This window comes from Myotis yumanensis, unplaced genomic scaffold (assembly GCF_028538775.1).
Source record: "Myotis yumanensis isolate MYYU_CA2020_CCGP unplaced genomic scaffold, mMyoYum1.0.hap1 SCAF_5, whole genome shotgun sequence".
In the NCBI taxonomy this organism is placed as follows: domain Eukaryota; kingdom Metazoa; phylum Chordata; class Mammalia; order Chiroptera; family Vespertilionidae; genus Myotis; species Myotis yumanensis.
In genome coordinates this window covers 35,364,632-35,389,747 of record NW_027223756.1, presented here as the reverse complement: position 1 = coordinate 35,389,747, position 25,116 = coordinate 35,364,632, and the positions used below count along the sequence as shown (strand labels likewise).

Below are 25,116 nucleotides of genomic sequence, written 5' to 3'. Positions count from 1 at the left end.
GGCCCCCTCCCAGCCCCCAGAGCGCTCTCTGATTGCTGGAGCTTGCCCTGGTTGGGGGTAGTCTCTTACCCTTCAGACCTGTCCTCCTACATCATGCTGTGCCTTCTCAGCCCCTGCTCCTGTCCAGTCTCCTGATGGTCCCCGAGCACCAGCCTCCTTCAGGCTCTGGCCCAGCTCCTCATTTCCTCTTCAAATGCTCATTCTCTAGAGAGGCTGGGGTTGTTTGGGCCTCTTTCCAAACTGCCCCTGCCCTCCTTTAGTAGTCTCATCCAGTCCCCTGGCTTTGGTCTGGAAGGACAGAGATCAGAGGCCACCTTGGCCCAGCCAAGGGCTGGATCTTGCCCTGCTAGGACTCCACTTTGGTTTGTGAACTTCCCAGTACCTAGAACCACCTCCACAACAGATTCCTGATAATCCCAGCGGATGTCCAGCATCCCTGCTTCTGACCAAAAACCCTGACTGGCTCTGCTCTCTGGAGACCTCAGCCTCCAAGAGCTATGCCCGAGGCCTCCAACACAGACCTCTGACTGACTGGGCCTCTCTACTTGGATGTTCCCAATACACCTCAAACTCAAAACATCCCATACCCACCTCATCATCTTCTCTCCAACCTACTCTTACTCCTATGCTCCCATCTCAGAGGAAAAACACACCAACCACTCACCATCCAGTTCCCCAAGTTTGGCATCTTCCCTGCCTTCTTCCCCTCCCTCAGCCCACATCTAGTTGGTCATCATGACCTGTCCTTGCCACCTCCTTAACAGCTCTGGAAGCCATCTGCCAGATGGATCGCCCAGGACCACCATCAGCCTCTTGGACTCTGACAAGTCTCCTCCCTGGTGTCTGCTTCCACCCTAGCTTCCTCCTCTGCATTCTCAACTTGGGCCACCAGAGGGATCTTTCTAAAAACAGAAATGGCATCAGGTTTTCCTTCGGACTTCCATTGCCTCAGAGTGAAATCTAAAGCCATTTAACAATTAAGGATTTTTGAGGTCAGGGGTGGTTGCACCTCTGCCAACCTTTCCAACCCTCATCCCTGTGCCTTTCCCCACCACTGCTTTCTGGCTCACATGGGCAAGTCTCAGGACTGGATTGGATGGTTCCGGTGCCAGGAGGTGGCCTGTACACTCCCCTCCTGCCCCCGCCTCCCACACACACAGTTGACTCCAGGCCCTCTTAGCTAGAACAAGCAGAAGCAGGAGTTGAACACATGGATAAGGCTGCCAGGGTCCTGCCTTCCTCCGGCACCTGGGCAGCACCCAGTGAGGGGCAGCACAGCCTGGTCCTCCCAGGTCCTATTTGAGTAGGATGACAGGCATATGACTCATGGCCTCAGAGCCTCCGGGCTATTTACTCCAGACACTGCTCCTCCGAGGTGTCCCAACCTCAGCTGCTCTGTTTAATTCTCACTTTCTGCTCCCAGACTTCCGGACACTGAGGCATGGGACACCTACAGACACCTGCTCAGCACTCACGCATGTGCAGTCTGGAAGTGGGGGGAGTTACTACCCAATGGGGCACACCTGGACCAGTGAGGGATAGACACCTTTGAATAAATGTTCCTACTTCTGAACCTTAGACAGACATTTCTGAGACACAGTCTCCTGATTTCCCGCAGCTGTAAACAACCCTGAGCTGTACCCATGTAGTTGCTTTCCTCCTCAGACCTTTACTCATGTTTTCCTAGAGCTATTCCTAAATAGAAGCTGTTTAGAAGGCACACTTACAAAAAAGGGATTCTAGAATGGGACCATTAACCTTTCCAACAGAGCTAAGGACCCCATTACTGTTGGTAAATGGGATGATAATCATCTCTGGCAGGCAGTTACCAAAACTCTTACCCATGCTAGATTACACTGTGATGCCAGTGAAACTAAAACATTGCCTTGTGTCAGTGTTTATTAATAGGGGTGATTTTACCCCCCAGGGGGCATTTAGCAATGACTGAAAACAAACATTTTTATTTTATTTTAAATATTTTTAATTGATTTCAGAGAGTGGAAGGGAGAGGGAGAGAGAGGGAGATAGAAACATCAATGATGAGAGAGAATCATTGATCAGCAACCAACTATAAACTCAAGGCACACTGTGTAAGACAGGAGGCCTCCATCCCCCAATCTTCTGCAGCCACAGGGCAGATTGCGCTAGAAATCAAGCCCAGGATTTAGTTGATTTAATTGAAAGGGTAGGAGAGACACCAAAAAAGGGTTGCGTGCACAGCTTTGATGGCTCTCCTATGACAAAGTCATGGCCCTGATAGGAAATACATAGAACCCTGGAACACAGAATAGGGACATTGGGTAGATGTGATAATTCCCCTAAACCTTCAAGGCAGTGGCAGATCTCTCCCGCTTGCCTGGAGTCCCTGCCAAGACTCCTCCTGAGGCAAGTGGCTCCAAAAACGCTGCTTATCCCCCTTAAGGTGCTCTCCTATCTCCCCTCATTGCCTCTAGACCAGTACCTCCAAGGGTTAGGCCTCAGCACAGCCTAATGCAGAGATACAGTTCCTGACCTACCAGGAAATATCACACACATTGAAAAAGTGACAGGTAGGAAGAGGGGTAATGTGTGGGTATTTATTAACCTTGGAGCACTCTCGTTATTCTAGGAAAAACATCCAAGCGAGGATACATAAAACCATCTTCATATACTTCTGACATGACTCTTTGAAACTTGGATACCATTATGGCCTGCAGAAATGAGGTGGTGATGCCAGACTTTCTTGACAGAGTCTCAAAGGAGTCAGAAGCCTCAAGGGAGTAAGAACGTTAAATTGTATTTATCATCCTAGACCAGAGAACCTATCACCAATTTATATTCCAGAGACAGGTCCAGAGGACACTCCCTTCACTGAGGCAATACAAAATGCACAGGTAAAGGATGCTTAGTGTCAGCGGAGATGGTAGGACTCTAGAATAGCAGAGGCTGGATGGTGACACTGAATCAACAGAGGTCGGGTGGATCACAGTGGGTCAGTAGTGCTGGCTAATAGACCATGGTGTTCCTAAGAGTGAATAACGTGCAGGTGGCTGTGTGTTACTTGTATAACAATCTTACCCCCCAAAATCAGGAGTGAGTAAGCAGAAGCCTGAGGTCAGCTATCCCAGGGGAAAATAGTATTTCTTTTTTTTTTCTTAAATATATTTTTATTGATTTTTTTACAGAGAGGAAGGGAGAGGGATAGAGAGTTAGAAACATCGATGAGAGAGAAACATCGACCAGCTGCCTCCTGCACATCTCCTACTGGGGGATGTGCCTGCAACCAAGGTACATGCCCTTGACCGGAATCGAACCTGGGACCTTTCAGTCCGCAGGCCGATGCTCTATCCACTGAGCCAAACTGGTTTGGCGAGTATTTCTTCATAAACTTCTCAGATCCAGGCCACTCCACAGGCCCTGAGCCTATTGATGGAAAAGGAGGCCAAGTCCCCATAAGGAAGAATCCTCCTATACTACCCAAAGTATCCTATATAATAAAAGCCTAATATGCAAATCGACCGATCAAATGACCAATAGCTATGACGCACATTGACCACCAGGGGGAAGATGCTCAATGCAGGAGCTGCCCCCAGCCCACAGGCCCCAGGCCAGCCAAGAAGGGTGCCAACGGGGGGGCGGGGGAAGCAGAGGGAAGTGACTGGCAGGGGGCGGGGCTGGCGAGTGCAGTGACAGCCAGCCTAGTCAGGTGCCAGCAGGGCCCCACCACCACCACGGATTGCCCTGCTGGTTGCCCCACAGATCGGCCCTGATCTCTAGCCAGGCCTAGGGACCCGACCCATGCACGAATTTTGTGCACCAGGCCTCTAGTATATGATAATTATTTCCCCATGCAGTGGTTCTCAGCCTTCCTAATGCCGAGACCCTTTAATAGAGTTCCTCATGTTGTGGTGACCCCCAACCATAAAATTATTTTCGTTGCTACTTCATAACTGTAATTTTGCTACTGTTATGAATCGTAATGTAAATATCTGGTATGCAGGATGTATTTTCAGGGGTCACTACTCACAGGTTGAGAACCAAGGTATCTGTGGCTATCTTAATCTGCTCAGGCTGCCATAACAAAATATCACAAACTGGGTGGCTTGAACAATAGAAGTTTACTTCTCACAATTTTGGAGGCTGGATAGTCCAAGATCAAGTTGCCAGCTGATTCAGTTCCTGGAGAGAATCTTCTTTTTGGCTTGTAGATAGCTACCTTTCTGCAAGCTCCCTGGTGTCTGTTCTTATAAGGACACTAATCCCATCATGAGGGCCCCACTCTCACAATCTCATCAAAGCCAAATTATTTCCCAAAGGCCCCATCTGCAAATAACTATTAGTTTGAGGGTTAGGGCTTCAGCATATGAATTTGAGGGGACACAATTCAGTCCATAACAGTGGCCTTTTACCAGAGTAACTATGTCCTGAAGAAAGAGAAAGACCCAGGCCTTTCAAGTGCTGTTGGATTCAGGATATGAGTTGGCATTGATGCCAGAGGATGGGAAACACCATCATGTTCTCCCAGTTAGACTGGAGGCTCATGAAAGCCAGGTGGTAAATGAGTTCTTGTGTAAGCTGGGCTAATAGGTCTAAAAATTCACACTGTAGCCCTGGCTGGTGTGGCTCAGTTGGTTGGAGCATCATCCCGTACAACAAAAGGTGGCAGGTTCGATTCCTGGTCAGGGCACATACCCATGCTGTGGGTTCCATCCTCTGTTGGGGTGCATATGGGAGGCAACTGATTGATGTTTCTCACATCAATGTTTCTCTCTCTCTCTCTCTCAAAAAGAGAAGAAAAAGAAAAGAAAAAGCAAAAAAGAAAGATTCACACTGTAGCTCCTGATCCCTAAGTGAGACAGATACACTTAGCAGCTGGCAAGACCCTAGCATTACCCCCTGTCTCATTAAAGAAGGGCCATTATGGTAGGAAGGGCCAAATGGGAGGCTCTAATACCCTCACATTTTTTACCAATTTATTAACTCACAAGTAAAACTATATCCTGGGAGTCCTGGGAGGAATTGTGAAGATTAGCTCCAATATCAAGGATTTTTTCTTCTCGATAATCTTCATGATGGGGAACCAAAACCTGTTTGTTTTGCCCTGGCTGGTATGCTCAGTGGTTGGAGCATCCGCCCATCCACCAAGCATCTCCAGTTGTTTCCCATCAAGGGCATGTACCTGGGTTGCAGGTTCAATTCCTGCCCAGTCCCCACACTGTTGGGGTGTGTGCAGGATTCAACCAATAGATGTGAGAGTCTCCCTTCCACTCTCTCTAAAAATCAATGGGAAAAATATCTTCGGGTGAAGATAAACAATAGCAAAAAAAACTTTGCTTTTATGTGAGATAAATAGCAGTACGTTCTTGCTCCTGGGCCATGTGAATTCTCCTGCTCTCTTTCACAGCATAGTTTTTAGTGACTTTGATTGTCTTTGTAGTCCATAGAACATCGTGATGGTTCACTGTATTGGTGGCATCATGCTAATTTGCCATCAATAAGATACTTCATGCCAAAAGTTGGGGATGGGGGTGGTGGGGCAGTATGAAGATTCAGGGCCTGCTCTACTGGTGAAGTTTTTTCTTACCTTTTTATTCTGGGCTGAGTTAAATGTATGTAAAAGCAGACACACTGGTAAAATGAACCCCTAGAACCACCATCATAGCCAATCTTATTGTATCTATATGCTTGCTCGCTTCTTCCATCTCATATTATTTTGAAGCAAATTGGTTAGGTTACTGGGGATCCAGTAGTCAAGAGCATGCCAGTTCATCCCCTGTAAGGTAAAGACAAGTTGTTGTACCCTGTACCCTCCACCAGTAAGAAGACATAAAGCTTGGTGGGAATATTACACTGACCCTTTGTTGGGGGTCAGTGAAGCCCAGAGCAAGAGAGCTCTACAGTATGTCCGAATATAGTGCCAGGTTCTACTATCTGTTCCATATGCCCCAGCAGAAGGATGGTGCTAGAGGTGTTTGTGGTGACAAGATGCTGGACAGAGTCTCCCATTAATCCTAAAAAAAGAGTTTCAGTACAGATCTCTAAGGTTCCAGAGCAAGGTCATGCCTTGTACAGCAGAGAGCTTTTTGCCTTTTGAAAAGCGGCTGTGGCAATGGGACATCAAGGGTCTATGAAACTAGAGATATCCAGTATGAGTTGGGTATTACCAGATTCTATCCAGTCATAAGATTAAGCAGGCACATCAGCAATCCACCTTATGGCAGAAACAAATGGTAGAGTCAGGATCAGGACTGAGCAGGTCCATAAGACTCATGTAAGTTAATGAACAGGTGGCTCTAACTCCTACGCCACTTATCTTAGCTATACGAACACTTCTCCTTTAACTTGAAACGACAGTCTTGTGGGATTGTTCTCTATAACCAACTGGTGGGGGGAAAACACTCAGGCCTGCCTCACAGATGGGTCAGTTTGATATGAGCCAAAAAATGGATTGTTACTGCAACACAGCCCCACCTAGGGGTGGCCCTAAAGGACAATGGTTGAGGGAAATCTTCCCAATGGGCCCAGCTGTAAGTAGTGCACTTAGACATTCATTTTTTATGGAGGGCAAAATGGTTCAAGATATGGATCTACATATACTCATAGGCAATGGCAAATAGTTTAGTTGAATAATACTGTTCATCTCTCACACCTGTGCAACCTGGAAAAGTGCAAGGGAGTTGACCAAGGGAGCCAGAACTAGGAAACAAATACCTCCTCATTCTAAATAGCTCTTATAAGGTCCCAGTGGGATTGAATCCCAGTCACCCACAGCAAGGAGAATTGGGACAAGGCTAAGGCAAGTGAAATGAGTGAGGCATTGCCTCAGGTGCAAAATTTAAGGGGGCACAGAGAAATTAAATAATCAAGTTAATTATATTTTAATATATTTTTTAAAAAAATCAAAATCAGTATAAAAATCCATATAAACAAAATATTAAAATCTTAAGTAAAGATAGGATCAGTATTGCTAATTTTTTCCTTTGGCCTCTAACTCCAATATGTCTCAGCACAGCACTGTCATGGTTCCTGGCCATGGCCAGTGACCAGCTCAGTTACACAGTCTTGTGTTGGGCTTCCCTCCTTCTCTATTTGCTCTCCCTTAGTCCCTCACTCCTTTCCCCAGGTTACCACTCAAAATAAAATACCTCCACATAAGTTCTTGTCTCAAGCTTTGCTCTTTTACTGTGGGAAGAGGAGAGGATGAAATCTGAGCTGAGTAAGATAGTGACCACATTACAGTAAGTATTCACTTTATGTCACCGATAGGTTCCTGGAAACTTCAACTTTAAGGAAAACAACCTATAAAGAAACCAATTTTACCATAGGCTAATTGATATAAACAAGAGTTAAGTTCCCATGACATATTTCGGGCCACAAAAAACATCACCAAACTTCTAAATAAAGACCCCAAAACACTTCTAATAGTAAACATTTAAGTAAATGTCAGCTATACATACACTTAAGAAAAATTAAAAACAAGTAAGATTATTTTCCAATCTGCTTCTTCCAGTTCAGAATCATAGGTGGCCAGAGACTATCCCAGAAGCTCAGAATGCAAGGCCAGAACCCACCCTGGACAGGACACCCTTCCATCACAGGGTCTCTCTCTCTCTCTCTCTCTCTCTCTCTCACACACACACACACACACACACACACACACACACATGCACAATCACTCATACTGGGATGATGGAAACAGGTGAATTAACCTTACATGCACATTTTTGGGATGTGGGAGGAAACCAAAGGACCTGGAGAAAACTCACGCAGACATGGGTAGATGTGAAGACATCACACAGACGTGGCCCAGGCTGAAAATTGATTATTTTTTCCTCATCAACATAACAAAATGACATTGAATTCGAGGGTGTGATATATATATTTCAAAGAAGAACACCTTTACACGTGAAGGGAAGGGCTATTAATAATTTCACTGGATTACTAGGCATAAATCAGCGCTGTCCTGGCACATCAGGACATACGGTCTTATTCCAACAAGGAAACTGAGGTGTCAATGAGGTGGGAAGCCAGGCTAAGAGGAGGGGTAAGACTGGAGTCTCCAAAACATGAGACAGAAATGTCCCTCAGCCTGGTAAGCAGGGGCTGGAGAAGCAAACACACTTGTACAAAATCTCCACTTTGACAGGTCCTTCAGCCTGTCAACTTCATCTGCCTGGTGAACCCCAGGACTCTGACAGCAGCCCCAGGCTAGCAGCGGGGCCTTAGGCCTGGACCCTGAGCAGACTGTTGTCCCAGCTCTGGTTCCCCGTTAGGTCTAGGCGCCAAACTGGGTCTCCTCCTCCTCCCTTCCTCCCTCCCAGTTCCTGGACTGGGGGCGGTCCCTTCTGCCAACGGGAGGCCTTCCAGTCCAGATGGCTCTGGCAGCCACCCCATAAAGAGCCCTGCGGGGTGTGGAGAGAGGGACGGGATCCAAATGAGAATCCAGGAGCGGTGACAGCTGCGTCTCCATGAAGGGCCCTCACCTGGGCCAGGCTTCCTGTTGAATCCTCTAGGGCCCACGCAGGACCCTGGCACGACCCCTGCCCCCACCTCCCTTCGTCCCAGCCTATCTCTGACGCAGTGTGACCTTGCCCGTCCCTTCCGGGCCCTGGGCCTGTTTCCCTTTTTTCAAGGTGAGGCTCCTGGCTTTCCGAGAGCGCCCGCCGCTCCGGATGCCGCCGCCGGGGACCGAATCCAGCCCTCCCGGGACGGCTGGCGAGTGCGCGCCCCGTCAGCTGGCGCCGGCCGCGGGCGCGGCGTGCGTGCCCGAGGAGAGTGCGCGCTGTCGCCGCGCCGCACGCGTCTCCCGGCGCACCGACCCCCCGGACTGGCGTCCGCGTGAGGCCAGCGGAGCTCAGACTCGGGACTGGAAGGGACCGCCCCGGGCGAGGGGCAGACGCCGACCGGGAGGGCCGAGAGCCGACCTCTCCAAGACTTTGTTCTCCAGCCGCGGCTCCTCCCTGTCGCCCGCTCTCTCCCGCGGGCCCAGCTCGGAGGCCGGGTAGGTTGCTCCGCACTGCGGGGTGGCCGGCGTTCGGAGCGGGGACTCGAGGCGGAGCCGGCCCGGAAGCCCCACCCCAGCGGGCCCGGCCGCCCGGCCCTCCCCAGCCCCAGCCCCAGGCGGGATGGGGGTGTGGTCCCGAGTTTCTACGGTGGCTTCCAGCTTGGCGTCCAGATCCCGCAGCAGGTTTCCCGGGAACCGGCCCGGGTCGCGCGTCCCCCTTTCCGCAGCCGGCCGCCCCCAGAACGTGCCGACACCCCCGGGGAACGCCCTCGGCCGCGCGGCGCCCTCCGGAGAGCGCTCCTGTCGTCACCGCGCGCTGCAAGCGGCCGAGCCGCGGCGGGGAGCATGCGGGACTACGACGAGGTGACCGCCTTCCTGGGCGAGTGGGGGCTCTTCCAGCGCCTCATCTTCTTCCTGCTCAGCGCCAGCATCATCCCCAACGGCTTCAACGGCATGTCCATCGTGTTCCTGGCGGGGACCCCCGAGCACCGCTGCCGGGTGCCGGACTCCGCGAACCTGAGCAGCGCCTGGCGCAACCACAGTGCCCCGCTCCGGCTGCAGGACGGCCGCCAGGTGCCCCACAACTGCCGGCGCTACCGGCTCGCCGCGATCGCCAACTTCTCGGCGCTCGGGCTGGAGCCGGGGCGCGACGTGGACCTGGAGCAGCTGGAGCAGGAGGACTGCCTGGATGGCTGGGAGTTCAGCCAGGACGTCTACCTGTCCACCATCGTGACCGAGGTGGGTGTGTGAGCAACCCTCTATCCGTGGCAGTCCCCTTCGAGGCTCCCCCACGCTGGCTGTCCCACCACTGGGTTATGCTTCCAACATAGGAGTGCGGCCGAAGAGCACCGAACTCACGTTAAGCTCATTCTTGATCTTTCGGTCCCGTATGGAGGGGATGGAGCAGGGAGTGTTATGGCCAACTGTCTTCTCCTTTTAGAGTTGCACAACAGTTGAAGTTGTTTCTCAAGAGCCTAGATGCTGCCCTAGAGAGGCTCAGCCCCAGGCTCCCCAGATGTACAGGCTGAGTCAGGTTCTGTACAGGCAGGAGGGGTGTGTAGGGGACGCTGCTGAGCTCAAGTGCAGACACAAATGGGCAGGTCTGCCTGCTGGTGGCCACGGACTTCTGGAAGCATCCGGGGCCTACTGCTCTCACGTGCGGAAGGTGAGGCTTGGGCTCCAGTTTCTGCGGAAAGGAGCAGAGGTCCTCCTGATGCCTGCTGGGTGCAGGGATCAGAGGAGGCAATGACCATGGCCCCAAGGCCCTTAAGAAGAGACAGACACACCGAGACCCCTCTGAGCATAGGGCCCGGTGGTGGATGGGGGCTCCAGCTTATGCCATTAGCCCCTTAACATCCTAAGTGATTTGGTGGCAGGTTTTCCGAGTTTCAGAAGTCGGGATACACACAGCTTCGCCCCCTGCATTTCCTGCTTTGCCCTGGGTAAGGGCCAGGAGATGCTGGGTCAGGGCACGCGTCCTTCTGAGAAGGGTATCCTCACAGAATCGTTTCCTGCTATTGGTTGGGCAGGTCGGACTCCCCAGCTTCTGGACCCTCCTCTGCTCTGTGTTCCTCCCAAGAAAAACTTGAGGGTGGCCTCTGCTCTCCCCTTCCTTCAGCACAATGGGCAATAGGACAACCATCAGACACCACCGCTGGCTTTGAGCTGGGCGCTAGGCTGCAAACATCTCAGAGGCCAGATGCCCCTGGGGCATACTGGCCATGTTACAGAGAGGGCTAACGTCAATGGAGTTCTGGAGCCTGAATTCAAATCCTGACTGGCTTGCTCTGTGACCTGGGGCAGATATATTACCCTCTCTGTGGAGATAACAGAGTGAGGAAGTACTCCAAGGAGGGGGGATAAAATTTGAGCAAAGTCTGGAAATATGAGCAGGACTTATCCAGGCAAAGAACGTGGCAGATCCTGGGATGGAATGCTATAGATCAGGGTGCCTGGAGCTCAGAGGATGGCAGGTGAGGCTAGAAACGCCCAGCAGGTGAGGCTAGTTCCTGGTGGGCCTGGTAGGAACGCAGAGGAATCGACTTTATTCCAAGAACAGTGAGGGTTCTAAGCAAGGGGTAACATGGCCAGATTTGTGTTTTCAGAAAGAGCTCACTCTAGCTGCTATAAAAAGCAAGAAGATTCGTGAGGAAGCTGTGGGAGTTGCTTTGGCAGAGACTGGTGGCCAGCCAGGAGTGGTGGCTGCAACATCTACAGGACCCACGGAAAGTGGGCTCAGCCTGTGGGCCACCTCAGATTCCCACTGGCATTGGTGCCATGCCTACCTTAGACCCTAAGGTGGCCATATTTCTTGGATCCCCTAACCGGGCCTCCTAGTGCTTGCCCATGCCCTGCCTACAGCCTGGCCCAGGGGCACCTAAGACTGGAGGCCAGTTCATCCCACCTCAGTTCCTGGAAGCGTCGTCAGCAGCTAAGCTGCAGCTGGCCCAGCTGGCTGCTGTCTCCTCCCTGGCAGCTGTGTTGATCAGTCTCTTTTCCCTTCCTTGCTGGTTTTGTTCCCCTCAGGTGTCAGGGGTGGGTAGCTGCTGGCCTCCAAGTACATAGCTACCCTGTTGTGCCCTGCTTACAGAGAGGGGGCCTGTGAATGCTCTTCATCACACACACACACACACACACACACACACACACACACACACACCAGGATTTGGTTTTTCCCCTCCTTGCTTCCTTTTTGGGTGGTGGGAGTCAGGTAAAAGGCAAATGGGCACTGGTGGTTGGGAGGAAGGTGGGAGAAGCCCCAGGGTGGCAGCTGGGGGTGGTGGTGGCTCTCCCCAGAGAATTGGTGGCACAGGAGGAGTCTGGAGTCTGACTGCAGCGTCGGTTCTGACCCCACCGCTAACCACCTGGCTAACTTCAGCATGTTACATTCACTGCTCAAAGCCTCTTTTTCCTTATCTACAAAAGGGCTACAGGTGTATGAAAAGGTGCTCAACCTCACTAATTGTTAGGGAAATACAGATGCAAATCAAAACCACAATGAGATATCATCTCATACCCACTAGGATGACCGTTATTTAAATCACACACACATACACACACACACACACACACACAGGAAAGTAAGTGTTGGCAAGGATGTGGAGAAATTGGAGTCCTTGTGCACTTTAGCGGGAATGTAAAGTGGTGCAGGCACTATGAAAAACAGTATAGCAGTTCTTCAAAAAATTAAAAATAGAATTACCATATGATCCAACAATACCACTTCTTGGTATAATACAAAATAATTGAAAGCACAGTCTTAAAAGAGATATCTGTACACCCATGTTCATAGCAGAATTATTCACAATAGCCAAAAATGGAAGTAACTCAAGTGTCCATCAGCGGATGAATGGGTAAATGAAATGTGGTACATACGTGCATCTGTCTTTGTGTGTATATGTATATACGGTAGTTTCCTTCCTCAGGGGCTGTTTGTGAAGTCCAATTTATTCGTCCTGTGCAGTAACTAAGAATCACATTTTATTAAACTTTATTTTGAAGTAATTTTTGATTTAGAGAAAAGTTGTGAAAATAGCACAGAGAATTCCCATACACCCTTCACCCAGCTTTCCCTAATGGTCACAAGTTATATAACCGTAATTTATTTATTAAAACCAGGAAGTTAACATTGGTTACAATATTATTAACTGAATTTCAGACCTTGTTCTAATTTCACCAGTTTTTCCACTCGTGTCCTTTTTCTGTGTTAGGATCCAATCCAGGATTTTACATTGTATTTGGTTGTCATGTCTCCTTGGTCTCCTCCCATCTGTGATAGTTGCTCAGTCTTTCCTTACCTTGATCTTGACGCTTGTTATGAGTCTCCTTGCTTTGGGATTTGTGTAATTTGTCTCACGATGAAATTGAGTTTCTGAGTTTTTGACAAGAATACCATAGAAGTGATGTGTCCTGGGGGCATCATACCAGCAGGCACATAGTATCGATATGGCTTATTACTGGTGATGTTGACCTTGATCACTTGTTTAAGTTGGTGTCTGCTTGGTTTCTCCATTGTAAGGCCACTATTTTTCCCCCTTTATCATTAATGAATATCTTGGGGGGTGATACTTTGAGGCTATACAAATATCCTGTTTCTCCAACTAAAACAACTATTTCTGTGGCATTTGCCTAGTGGTGATTTTTGCATCGTCTACATTCTTTCCAATTTATCAATTGGAATTCTGCAAAGAAGAGCTTCTTCTTCACTCCCATTTATTTATTTATACAATTATTACTTTATATCCGTACAGACTCACACATCCTTATTTTGTTTCATGAGTTATAATCTAATACTATCCTTATTTATTCTGTTGCTTCAGTTGTGCCAGTATGAACCAAATCATTTTTCACTTTAAGGATAACGAATGGAAAAGTCAGGGCAGGGCCCTTCGTCTGTCTCCGGAGTTGGGGCTAGAGAAGCCAGTGCTTGGCCCAGGGAGAAGGAGTGCCAGCCACCACAGAACAGGAGCAGGAACAGGAACGAGTGGAATCTGGCCCAACAGGTTGGGACTGACACTTCTGTCGGGGAAGGAAGGGACCCCAAACATCCCAGACCGGCTGATGATGGATGCTTCTCACTGAGACCTACTGCAGTGGGGGGACCAGCCTCCCTGGGCATGGCCCTCTCTGTGGCCCTTCAGTGTCATGGACTCCACAGAGCAAAGGCCCTGTGTGTGTAGGAAGCTCAGAAGCCTCCAGCCCTGAGGCTGAAGGAGCAGGGAGGGCAGCCCATTCCCTGCTCTCCAGGGGGCCTCGATTCATCTGAAGGGCCTCAGGCTGAGCAGTAGGGGTGAGCCTAGCTTCTGGCCAGGGCCTAAGCATGGGCTGGCCTCTGCCTCACACACGTCCTCTTTTCCCATGGAGCATCAGGTAGTCTTGACCCCATTCAGTCCATGGGCTTGGAAAACGATGCAGTCACCTCTGAGTCAGGTACCACTTCCAGGCCCTGTGCTCCAGAGGCCCTGAGAGAACCTTTTGGTAAGGACCAGCCTTCTTCTTCTTCTTTTTTTTTTTTTTTTAGAGAGAGAGGAAAGGAGCAAGAGAGAAACATCACTGTGAGAGAGAAACATTGATTGGTTGCCTCCCATATGTACCCAACAGGGTATTGAACCCTTAACCTAGATATGTGCCCTGACTGGGAATTGAACCCGCAACTGTTTTGGTGTATGGGATGACTCTGACCCTACTGAGCCACCGCCCGGGGCAGGACCAGCCTTCTGTGGCAAGCCACCAATGGCCTGAGACAGGGTTGCTTCTTCACCAGACAAACTTTTAGCCTTTCTAGCAGCTGGGTGCTTCCTCTAGAAACCCGTGGGTGGAGCTGCTGGTAGTCATGCCTTTAAGCATGAAAGAATCTCCAGCAAAGGGCCTGGGCCTTTGGAGGCAGTAGCCTTGTGCATCTTTCCTGGGACCTGGGGTCAGGGCATGGATGGACAGAACAGGACACGCTGATTTCCCCCCCACAGTCCAAAGTTAGGAGGTTGAAACACAGTGGCCTCATCTCTGCTAAGATAACACTTAAGGGAGGCATTGGGAGCAGCAAAGAAGGGAACAATTAGACAGACTGACCTGGCATCTGTCTGATCAGTATGTGGGAGCGAGCGCATATGGCAACACGCAGGCATGTGCCTCTCCTGGGGCTTGGCTGGGCCTGGCTGGGCTCTGGCAAAGTTGCAGAGTTTGAGCAGTAGGCAGGTTTAGGCTATTTTCTTTCCATCAAGCCTGTCGGCTGCCTTGGCATACTGCTGGCCAGTATGGAGACTGACAGCTTGGTTCTCAGGATAGCCTGAATATAACCAAGTTCACACTCAGACCTGCCCTTTGGTACATTCCAAAGGGGGTAAGGTGTGGGGACCTCTGCCTCTAGCCAACACCAGCTGGAAAGACTTTTATTTCCAGTCAGTGCTTCAGAAAGGTCTTGCCAGAGAACAAATAAAGGAGACTCAGGGGCATTTCCCTAGCTCTGGCCCGAATGTGCTTCCCTGTTTGTTTATAACTGTCTCACCCTAAACAGTTTGCCTGTGGCCTCTCAGCTATGTTCCTCCAGACAATGGCCACCAGGATCTCAGAGCGTGCCTTTGTCCAGAAACTGCCTCACCTACACCTCCTGCCAACTTTCTGGATAAACAGACTTTGTCCATCCCTCCTGGTGGGCAGCAGAACTCTCACACAGAGTCCAAGAGGTTGGTTGTCAAAAAAACAAGGCTTTGGCAGGGCTGATCAGAGGAGCTGCAGATGCCTTGGGCCTCTGCAAGGACTATAATTTGTCCCTTGTGATTGGCCAAATCAATTTATATTCAAGGCTAGTACAGGCCTGCCTTGTTATCAGAAACCTCGGTGTAGTTTTAAGCAAGGATACCATTTGGAGCAGAGATGGTACAGAGAGAATGGAGGCTCTGGGGAAAGGCAGGATTGACTCACATGCCCTAGCAACTGGCATAGACAGCCCAAGGCTAGTGGTTCCTGCTCTGTGTTTGCCGGACTGTAGGGAAGGTCCACAGTGGTACAGACCCCACACCATTTGCTCACATTCCCAGAGTGGAGCCTGGTAGAGCTGTGATGGATTCCATGCCAGGATGCAAGAAGAGAGCCAGGTCCCTGAGTACCCCTTCTCCTTCCCTCGGGTTCTCCAATCCCATCCCCACCATCCCACTCAAACTCCCTGGGTCTTTCACTTGGGGTGAGCCTCTGATGACCATAGAACTCTTCACTGAGGCCTCTCCACCTGTGGTTGATTTTTTTCTTTACCTCTAATATGAAGGGGGGAAAAAGATACTGAGAACATTTTAAGGTTTAGCCCACCTCAACTTCCTGAACTCCAAGTCGCAGAGGTTTAATTTCTGGTGAATGCAGCCAGGAGATTGGGGGGATCCCCTCTTCTAATCAGTTCCTACTGATATGGTGGCAGCTCTACCACAGGTTACATAAGCCAAGACTATTGGGACTCTTGTCCCAGCTTGTTTGTAGGGTGGAGGTTCCATGGTGAGAGAAGCAAGCCGAAAAGACAGAGGCTATAACCCCCACCCAGAGTCCAACTCATAAAGTAGGGGTGTCACTCTGAGGGCTGCTTTCTCTGCCCTCAGCTCTGGAGCTGGAGCTCAGAGGTTTTTGCCCTCTGAAAGGTAGTCCCATTAGAACAGAGAGCTCTGAAGCTGTCCCTACAGAAAAGAACTTCATTTGAAAGTGTGCAGGAGTTGAAGACGCAGAGTGATGTTGAAAACAAAGTAGACTGTGGTGATCAAGAAGAGGAGGATGGCAGCTCCATTAGAGCAACAAGCTGACCCACAGGTCAGCTAGTTTGCCAGTGGCAACCAGAAAAAGAAACCGCTCAGAACATCCCTCCTAGAGTCCGAACAAACCTCAAAAACTACTCCTGCAAAGGGATTTGAATTAATCGAACTAGACGGTGGGATAATTTATGTGCTAGGGGATTATTAAAAACAATAACACGATCAGCTGGGTCTGATATCAGCAGAGGCAGACAGCGTAATAGAAAAATCAGGGAAAGAGACAGTCAAAAGAGCCCTGCTAAAGCCATTGCCATCCCAGGGTGACTGTCTGTGCACGGGCCCGACACTGTGCCCTCTGAAGAGCAACATCAGAGGCTTCACACTGAAAGGGAGCCAGACATCACTTAGGGTCCAGCCAAGTTACGCAATAAATCAACAGGCAGATAAAGACAAGCCTCCCTAGGGTGTGGGTGGGGTTCAATGCTCAGAGTTTCCATAATATATCTCCTAACATGTCCAATTTGAAACAGAAGAAAATTAGAAGACATGCAAAGAAACAGGAAAATATCACCGACACATAGCAGAAAAAGCAGGCAACAGAAACTGAATAAAAGGGCCCAGATATCATATTAATAAAGACTTCAAAGCAGCATACTTAAAAAAAGTAAAAGAAGGTATGATGACAATGTCTCATCAAATGTAGAATACTAATTAAGACAAAATTAAATTTACATATAAAAATTACGTGAAAGTTCTGGAGTTGAAATATATAGTAACTGAAATTAAAATTCAGTAGAGAGCTTTAATTGTACATATGAACAGGCAGAAGAAAGAATCAGCAAACTTGAAGGTAGAACAATAGTAAATATGCAATCCAAAAAAAAAGAGAGAAAAAGGAATGAAGAAAAAATGAACAGAGTCATAGAGAAAATGGAACGCCATTAAGCACACCAACATATGCATAACGGGAATACTAGAAAGAAAGAAGAGAAAAACAGAAAAAAATCTAGTCAAAGAAATAATGGCTGAAACTTTCCAAATTTTATGAGAAACATTAATCTACATAGGTCAGAGCTCAGCAAAGTCCAAGTAGAAAAAACAAAAAAGTTCCACACACAGACATATCATGGTAAACTGCTGAACATCAAACACAAATGGAAAAATTTTAAAGCAGCAAGAAAAATATGACTTCATATACAAGGGGACTCCAATAATATTTACGTTTGACTTATCAAAAACAATGGAGGCCAAAAGGCAGTGGGATTACATATTCACAGTGCTGAATATGTCAACCAAGAATCTTATCTCTAGCAACACTTCTTTTGAAAATGAAATAAAGAGCCCTGGCCAGTTTGGCTTAGTGGCTAGAGCGTTGGCCTGCGGACTGAAAGGTCCTAGTTTGATTCCGGTCAAAGGTATATGCCTAGGTTGTGGGCTCAATCCCCAGTGGAGAGCATGCAGGAGACAGCCAATCAATGATTCTCTCTCATCATTGATGTTTCTATCTCTCTTCCCCTCTTCCTTCCTCTCTGAAATTAATACAAATATTTTTTAAAAAGAAAATGCAATAAAGATATTCCCAGATACACAAAAACTGAGATAATTTTTTGCTAGCAGTACTTCCTTACAATAAATATTAAAAGAAGTTCTCCAGGAATACATTTTTTTAAAATGCAAAACATGCTCTGAAAACTACAAAGCATGTTTGAAAGAAAGTCAAGACCTAAATAAATGGAATGACGTCTCATGTTCTTGTGATAGGCCAATATGAAGCAGAAGACTTAATGTTGTTAAGATGGCAACACTCTCCAAGTTGATCTACAGATTCAACACAAAAGATGCTCAATATTATTAGTCATTAGGGAAATGCAAATCAGAACCACAATGAGATACTTCTTAACACCATTGGAATAGTTATAATTAAAAAGACATACAGTAACAAATGTTGGTAGGAATAGGGAGACTGTGGTGATAGAGCAGAATAATGCTGCTGTGTACACAAAAGTTCATAGCAGCATTATTCATAGTAGCCAAAAACAACCCAAATGTCTATCAACCTATGAATGGTTAAATAATATATGGTATTTCCATACAATGGTGTATTATTCAACCATAAAAAGGGATGGAGCACTGACACATGCTACAACATGGGTGAATCTTGAAAACATGCTTCGTGGGGGGGAAAAATCAGTCATTAAGGGCCACATATTGTATTATTCCATTTACATTAAATATCCAAAATAGGAAAATCCATAGAGACAGACAGCATATTAGTGGTTGCCAGGTCCTGGGGGAAGAGAATGGGAATTGACTGCTAATGGGCATAGGGTTTCTTTCAGGAGTGGTAAAAACATTTTAAAATTAGATAGTGCTGATGGTTGCACAACTCTGTGAATAATATACTAGAACCACTGAACTGTACACATTAAAAGAGTGAATTTTATGGCGTGTAAATTGTATCTCAATATAGCTGTTATAAACAAAAATAATTAACTATCCAGCTTCTTTTTCCCCAACAGTCAAGAAATTTTCAGCTTTAAATAGCAACTAAGTTATAAGGAAGAAATTGGGGGGATGTATATTCTATTATTAACTAATTACTACTTCCTATTTTCCCTGGATTGAAAAATAACTATAAGAGGATGTGACCGAAATATATTTTTCACTCTTAAGTGGATTAATGTCAGATTTTCATGTATACTCATCTCTAAGATTGAAGTCCATTTATAAAGGGATTTTATGCCTTATGGTAAAAGCCTTTTGGTCATTGAATACAAAGTTCTTGTTTCTGAGAATCTCTTTTGCTTAGTCAGGTTTAAGTGTAAACTGCTTTGCTTATTCATTCATGCTGTTTGTTCTAAGTCATGGTTTTGCTTAGGACAAAGGTGTGAGGTTAGTAGAAAGGGAACTGCCATTTAGGAAGGCCTGTAATATGTCAGACACTCTACTTACATTTCTTGTCAAATGCTCACAGTATCCCTAGGAAGGAGTATTACAGCTCCTCTTTGACGATGAAAAAGCAGGCTGATGGGTGTGAATGAGCAGCCCAAAGCCGCATAGCGACATGTGACAGAACCCAAGAGAGCCTGTGCACGCTGCTCAACGTCAGGCTGCCTTCCCGAGTTCTCATTTCTCTGCAGTTCTTTATGGTCCTTTATGCCTTGATATGTGCGAAAACTTTGGCTACTTGGAGAGTTCAAGGTTGAGGATGATTTTCAAAGGACAAAGTGTGACACCACACATTTTCCAAACTCGTTTTCCATGGCTCCTAATTGTTCAGCATTTGTTCATCCACAGTTTGTTAAGCATCCATCATGTGCCTAGCCTTGTGCAAGCATTAGTTATCTCAAATAATTATATGGATAGGTTCAGGTTTTAGAACTCTGTCCATCTGGAGGAGATAGAGGAAGGGGGGCCTCTTTTCTGCTCTAGCCAGAGAGCAAGGGCACAGTGGCCCAGGACAGCTGGGCTAATGCACGCACATGATCTGTCCTATAAAGTATGCTTGACCTTGAGCTTTGTGGAGGCAGAAACCATGTCTGTTTTGTACCCCACACAGAGTCTGGCCAAGAGCAGGTGTTCAATGACGGTTGGATAAATGATTAAGCAATTTCCTTTACCAATCCACTAGAACATGGGCTGGTCACTTCAGTGCTCTGTGCCTTCATTTCCTCATTTGTAAATGGGGATAAAGAGAGTACCCATTTCACATGGCAGCTTTGAGATCCATGAGATAATACAATGCACACAGTTAGCACTCAATACACTGTAGTTGCCATTCCCGTTATTACTGCTGGGAGGGATGAGAGGCACATTCTTCTATGGCAAGAGTGACCTCCTGTCCCCTTTTACCTGGTGACCTGGGTTTTTATTTCTTAAAGCAGAACCGAAGGCTAGCTGGTCCAGCTACATGGAACTCACTCTGCTTTGTTGGGGAAATCTTGGTCTGAGCCCCTGAGGATGAGACGGACATAGTAACGCTGGGAGGACACATCCAGTGCCCCTACTCTGCACATCTTGGGCCAGTTGGTTCCTGCATTCCACTCTCTCCCTCCAGGGGATGTGTGTGGGGGTGTGGGGGTTATGTTTCAGAAATGTTAGTGTTTGACCTCAAAGCACAAGTCCAGAGGATTGCCAGCTAGCTACTCACCAGGCCATCCGCCTCTGAGCATGTTGTGTAGATCTGTGAGAGACCAAGGCACAGGTCTGTCCCATCAAGGAAAAGACTGTCTCCCACTGAGCCTGTCATGTCACTGTTAAGCACAGAGAGTTCCTTGGGGCCCTGGCTAGTGAGACTCCAAGACACACCCCTCAAGCCCCAAGGGTCTGGGACAGACATGACCTGAACTCCCCAGGAATAGCCCCGTGGAGAAAAGGACTCCTCTTTAGACTAACAGCTGATTTACTAGACTGCAGCCCCGTGAGCCCCAGCTGGAACTTTGCCAATCCTTTGTCCTATTACCAGGCCCTTTGCAGCTTTTCTAGAAGACTCCTTGGATACAGCAACTCCCCAAGAGAAGATCCGGCCCTGGAGGCCCGCCCCCCCCCCCCCCCCCCCTGCCGCACCCCGGTAGCACTGAGGTCCAGCTGCCTTTCTCTGCTGGGTATGAGCAGGCTCTCTAAAGGTAGATGGCATGCCCTACCCGGTTTGGCTCAATGGATAGAGCGTCAGCCTGTGGACTGAAGGGTCTCAGGTTCGATTCCAGCCAAAGTCACGTGCCTGGGTTGCGGGCTCGATCCCCAGTAGGTGGCATGCAGGAGGCAGCCAACCAATGATTCTCATCATTGACATTTCTATCTCTCCCTCTCCCTTCCTCTCTAAAATCAATAAAATATATTAAAAAATAAAAAAAATAAAGGTAGATAGCAGCCTGCATGGGCCTGGAGCAAGTGGCTGCTGTGCACACACGGCCACCTCCTGTGTAGCATGATATTGACAGGGCTTCTTGAGCCCTTCTTCAAGGAGGGAAGGGGGACCTACAGCCATGGCTGCATGGCCTCCAATAGGAGAATGATGGAGAGCTGGTCATTGCTCACCCTTCCCAGGACTCCAATTCAGAACCCCTTGCCCTGCTCCATTCCCCAAAGAGACCAAATCGACCCACTACTAAGCTGACTTCGTGGGCATGCAACCTGTGCAGTCACAAAGGGCCCAGGCTTGGTTTTAATGTTCTGATATTGACGTCTTGAAATTCTTAATCATTTTTTAACAAGGGGGTTCCTGCATTTGCAGTTTGTGTGGGGCCTGCAAATTAGGTAGGCAGTCCTTCCCACAACCTTTGCTCATGCGAGGCCTAGCTCCATACCTGACAGCCTTCTTCTTTCTTTGATGTCTCTAAATCTTATCTCCCCTCATCTAAGGCAAAGTCCTGACAGAAAAAGTTCAAAAAAATCACAAAGGAGAGAGACCACAGTATCTTCAGAAGAGCTTTTCTGCTCCACTGCAGATGGAATGGTGATGATTGATCATGGACACATTAAGACTCCTACCAAGCTGGAGATCTTGGCTCAGTCCAAGGCTGAAGGCTGTGGTGGAGGCCTCCTGCCCCTAGTCCTCCTGTCACATTCCTTGCCGAAGTGTATGGGATGGAAGTTCATTCTATCCAGCCTTCGGAATTCATGTTCAAAGCAGGAGATGCATACAAGGTTGTAGAGACCTGAGTTGGTCACTCACATGCCCTTTTACTTGCTATGACTTCAGACAAAACCCAGTCTCAGCGCCTCAGTTTACTCTTCTGCAAAATGGGTCACACTCCACATCATAAGGCTTTGAAATCTCAATTGCTTATCTTGCTGTGTGTTGGAACAGATCCAAGCTCTTTTTTGACACTTTGGCCAGTGAGTTTTGGAAGTGGGTGGCCATCAATTCAGGTGCATATCCTGTCTACCTTTTCCCATCCTTTGCCCAGGCCCATGAACCTGGCCATATAATTTTGGAGGGTTTGTGACCTTTCCCATGAAGCCCATTCAGGGACCCGAGGTGAAGCAACCCTACTGTGGGTGTGGTCTCAGGACTTCTCCTGGGATTGTGACTGAGGGTAGAGAGCTGAGTTCCTGGGCCACATTGTGTTTCTTCTGCAGAGCTGTGCTTGGATGTCCCTCCCGTGGCCAGCATCATGGGCACCAGGAAAGGCAGCCTCATGAATCTTGCTGTTGTCTTTAGGACAAGGGTGCTCTCAAGGACGTTACCCTCACCATCACAGAGTGACGCCTTTGTGGAAGAAAGTGTCTAGGAGAGACTTCTCTCAGGTCTCGGTACTCAGGAGCTTCTGCAGAACGAGTCTATCACCGTGTGCACTGCGGTCCTGAGCGCTGAGCGGCTGGGATGCTCAGAGCCCGATTTCAGGGCCTCCCTAGCAAGTAGGAAGGACCCTGGGCAGGGCAGCAGGTGGTCAGTCTCCCCTCAGCTTGGGTATTTTGCAGCCCTTCCTCCCCTGTGCTTTCTCTTTGCCCCAATTCCCTTGGCTTTTTGTGTGACACTTTTTTGGGGGGGAATTGTTCTTACACACACCTCTCTCTGCTGCAGAATGATGTGTGACAGAAATATGTGAATTCATTTTTAAAGCTATTTTAGGGAAGTTGTGAGCATTAAGAACTGAATTGCTTTGAGACTGTCACGAAGCATCACCACCAGCAAGTGGAGCTGGGGTGGTGGTGGGATGGGAAGCAGGGGCTCTGCTCTGGACCAGCGATTTTCAACCTTTTCCATCTCGAGGCACACACACACTGGTTACTGAAAGTCTGCAGCACACCCAAAAATATATGTTTTGTGCCAATCTGACCAAAAAAATCGGTGTCATTTTGATTCATTCACACTAGATGGCTGTTGTTATGTTGGCTATTGCTATTTTTTCATTCGACAATCTACAGGAAAGGAGGTCAGTGCCCCTGACTAAATAGTCAGGTATTGCATGTTTTAAAGATTCTTGTGGCACTCTGGTGTGCTGTGGCACACTCCTTGAAAATCACTGCTCTAGACCAATCATCTGGCCACACACAACAACCTCCTGACCCACAGCCCCCAAATACTCATTGGCACCTGCTTGTTTTTTAAATAAATGAAAGTTCATTGAACACATGTTGAAATTTGTGCAACCTCCCTTGAGATCTTGCTGGCTTGACTTAAGTCAAGAGCTGGGAGGAACTGGAACGCTGGCTGAAACCCTCATGGTATCGATCAACCAGCAGAGACTTGTTAAGGCTGCAGCAGCCCCGGGGACCTGGGGAATGGGAGGGCCCCACTTCTGGGAAGGCTGGGTGGGAAGGAGGGTGGAGGACTGTAGATGGGAGATAGGCTACATCCCCTCTGGCCCAGTGGGGCCCGGTCCAGGCTTCTGGTGTGAACGGACCAGGGAGCACAGGGTTCTCCGGAGGAGTCTCCTCAGCGCATGTAATCACAGACCCCCTGGGACCACTTGCACTTTCAACAAGGCCGAGGAAACTTTATACCTGGACCAAGTGACCATGCCCCCTGCCCCGCCCCTCAGGAGTTTCTAACACCTTCGCTCCGCGCTCTGACACCGTCCCTCCGTGGTGCAGACATGCCTCCTGAAGTAGACATGCCACCTCTGCTTCATGCCACTGTGCGGCTGAGGGTCACCAGCTCACCCTCACTGTGTGATGCCAGCAGAGCCAGGGCATCACACTCCCTTTCAGAAGGGAAGGGGGCTCTCAGGGAGGACAGTGACTTGCCCCAGTAAAAAGGAGTCTGGAGCCCACCCCAGGGTCCTCTGCACAATGGCCAGCCTGCCCTTGGCTGCTGTGCTGCTGTCCCCCGGAGCTGGGCTGGGGCTGGGCCGCTGGGAAGCGGGCTCACACCTCATGCTGTTTCCCCGGCAGTGGAACCTGGTGTGTAAGGAAGACTGGAAGACGCCGCTCACCACATCCCTGTTCTTCGTGGGCGTGCTCCTTGGCTCCTTCTTTTCCGGACAGCTGTCAGACAGGTAAGGGGGCTAGGAGGAAAGGTGGGATAGGGCCCCTTGTCAATCCCTGTTTGTCTTGGGAATGAACTGAATGCAAGGTGTTTCCACCCAGAGAAAGGAGGCCCCTCAGGCCAACAAGTCCGTGACAGGAGCAGCCATGATGCCTCCTATTCTTCCTACACCCAGCCCCTTTCCGGGACCCACTGGGAAGTGGATCCTCAAATTACCAAACTCTTCAAAAAAGGTGCGCTGCTGCCCGGCCGGTGTGGCTCAGTGGTTGAGCGTCAACCTATGAACCAGGAGGCCATGGTTCCATTCCCAGTCAGGGCACATGCCTGGGTTGTGGGCTCAATCCCCAGTGGAGGACATGCAGGAGGCAGCTAATCAATGATTCTCTCTCATCATTGATGTTTCTATCTCCCTCTCCCTCTCCCTCTCCCTTCCTCTCAGAAATCAGTAAAAAATTATATTATTTTTAAAAAGGTACACTGTCATCACCACTCCTCCCACCCCATCCCTAACTCTTGGATGACATGATCTATCCGAAAACAGCCGTCAGCCAGAGTCAGGGCCAGGCAGTGAGCAACTGCTCGCTAATGTGCACCACCTCTGCTGTGGACCGGGCCCTGACCAGGCACGGGGGCCACAGAGCTGATCTCCAGCTCACAGTCTTGAGGAGAAGGCATCACAGCTCCAGGGGAAATGCCCACTGACCCCCGAATGTTCTGTGGGGATAGAGCAGGAAGGTGGGAATGCTAAATGGCCATTGGGAAGACTCCCAGAGAGGGGGCTGTGCCTCCTGCAAAGCCGAATGGGACCCCGAGCTCAACAGCCTGAGACCTGAGTTTGGAAAATGGGGTGGGAGACTGTTCTGCTAACATCTGTGATCCATTTCTCCCATCGGTCACTACCAAAATGTGAAATTAAGATTTAAGCCAACTACAGGGTCACTAATGAACGTTCCTGGAGGCTACACTTCCCA

The 25,116-nt window shown here is 48.8% G+C and overlaps 1 protein-coding gene across 2 annotated transcripts in view; it reads left to right on the top strand.

The window, feature by feature from the left end:
* The first annotated feature begins 8,393 nt into the window (after positions 1-8,393).
* The window catches only part of SLC22A4 (solute carrier family 22 member 4), a 41,194-nt gene continuing 24,471 nt past the window's right edge, over positions 8,394-25,116 (top strand). The window contains exons 1-2 of one of the 2 annotated variants that reach the window (XR_011471528.1): positions 8,394-9,721; positions 24,052-24,155. Coding sequence is in view for 1 of the 2 variants with exons in the window: in XM_070415035.1 (XP_070271136.1) it covers positions 9,329-9,721; positions 24,052-24,155 (497 nt within the window). In the remaining variant the exon portion in view is untranslated. The remainder of the gene's footprint in view (positions 9,722-24,051; positions 24,156-25,116) is intronic. The other variant, XM_070415035.1, reaches the window with a different exon arrangement.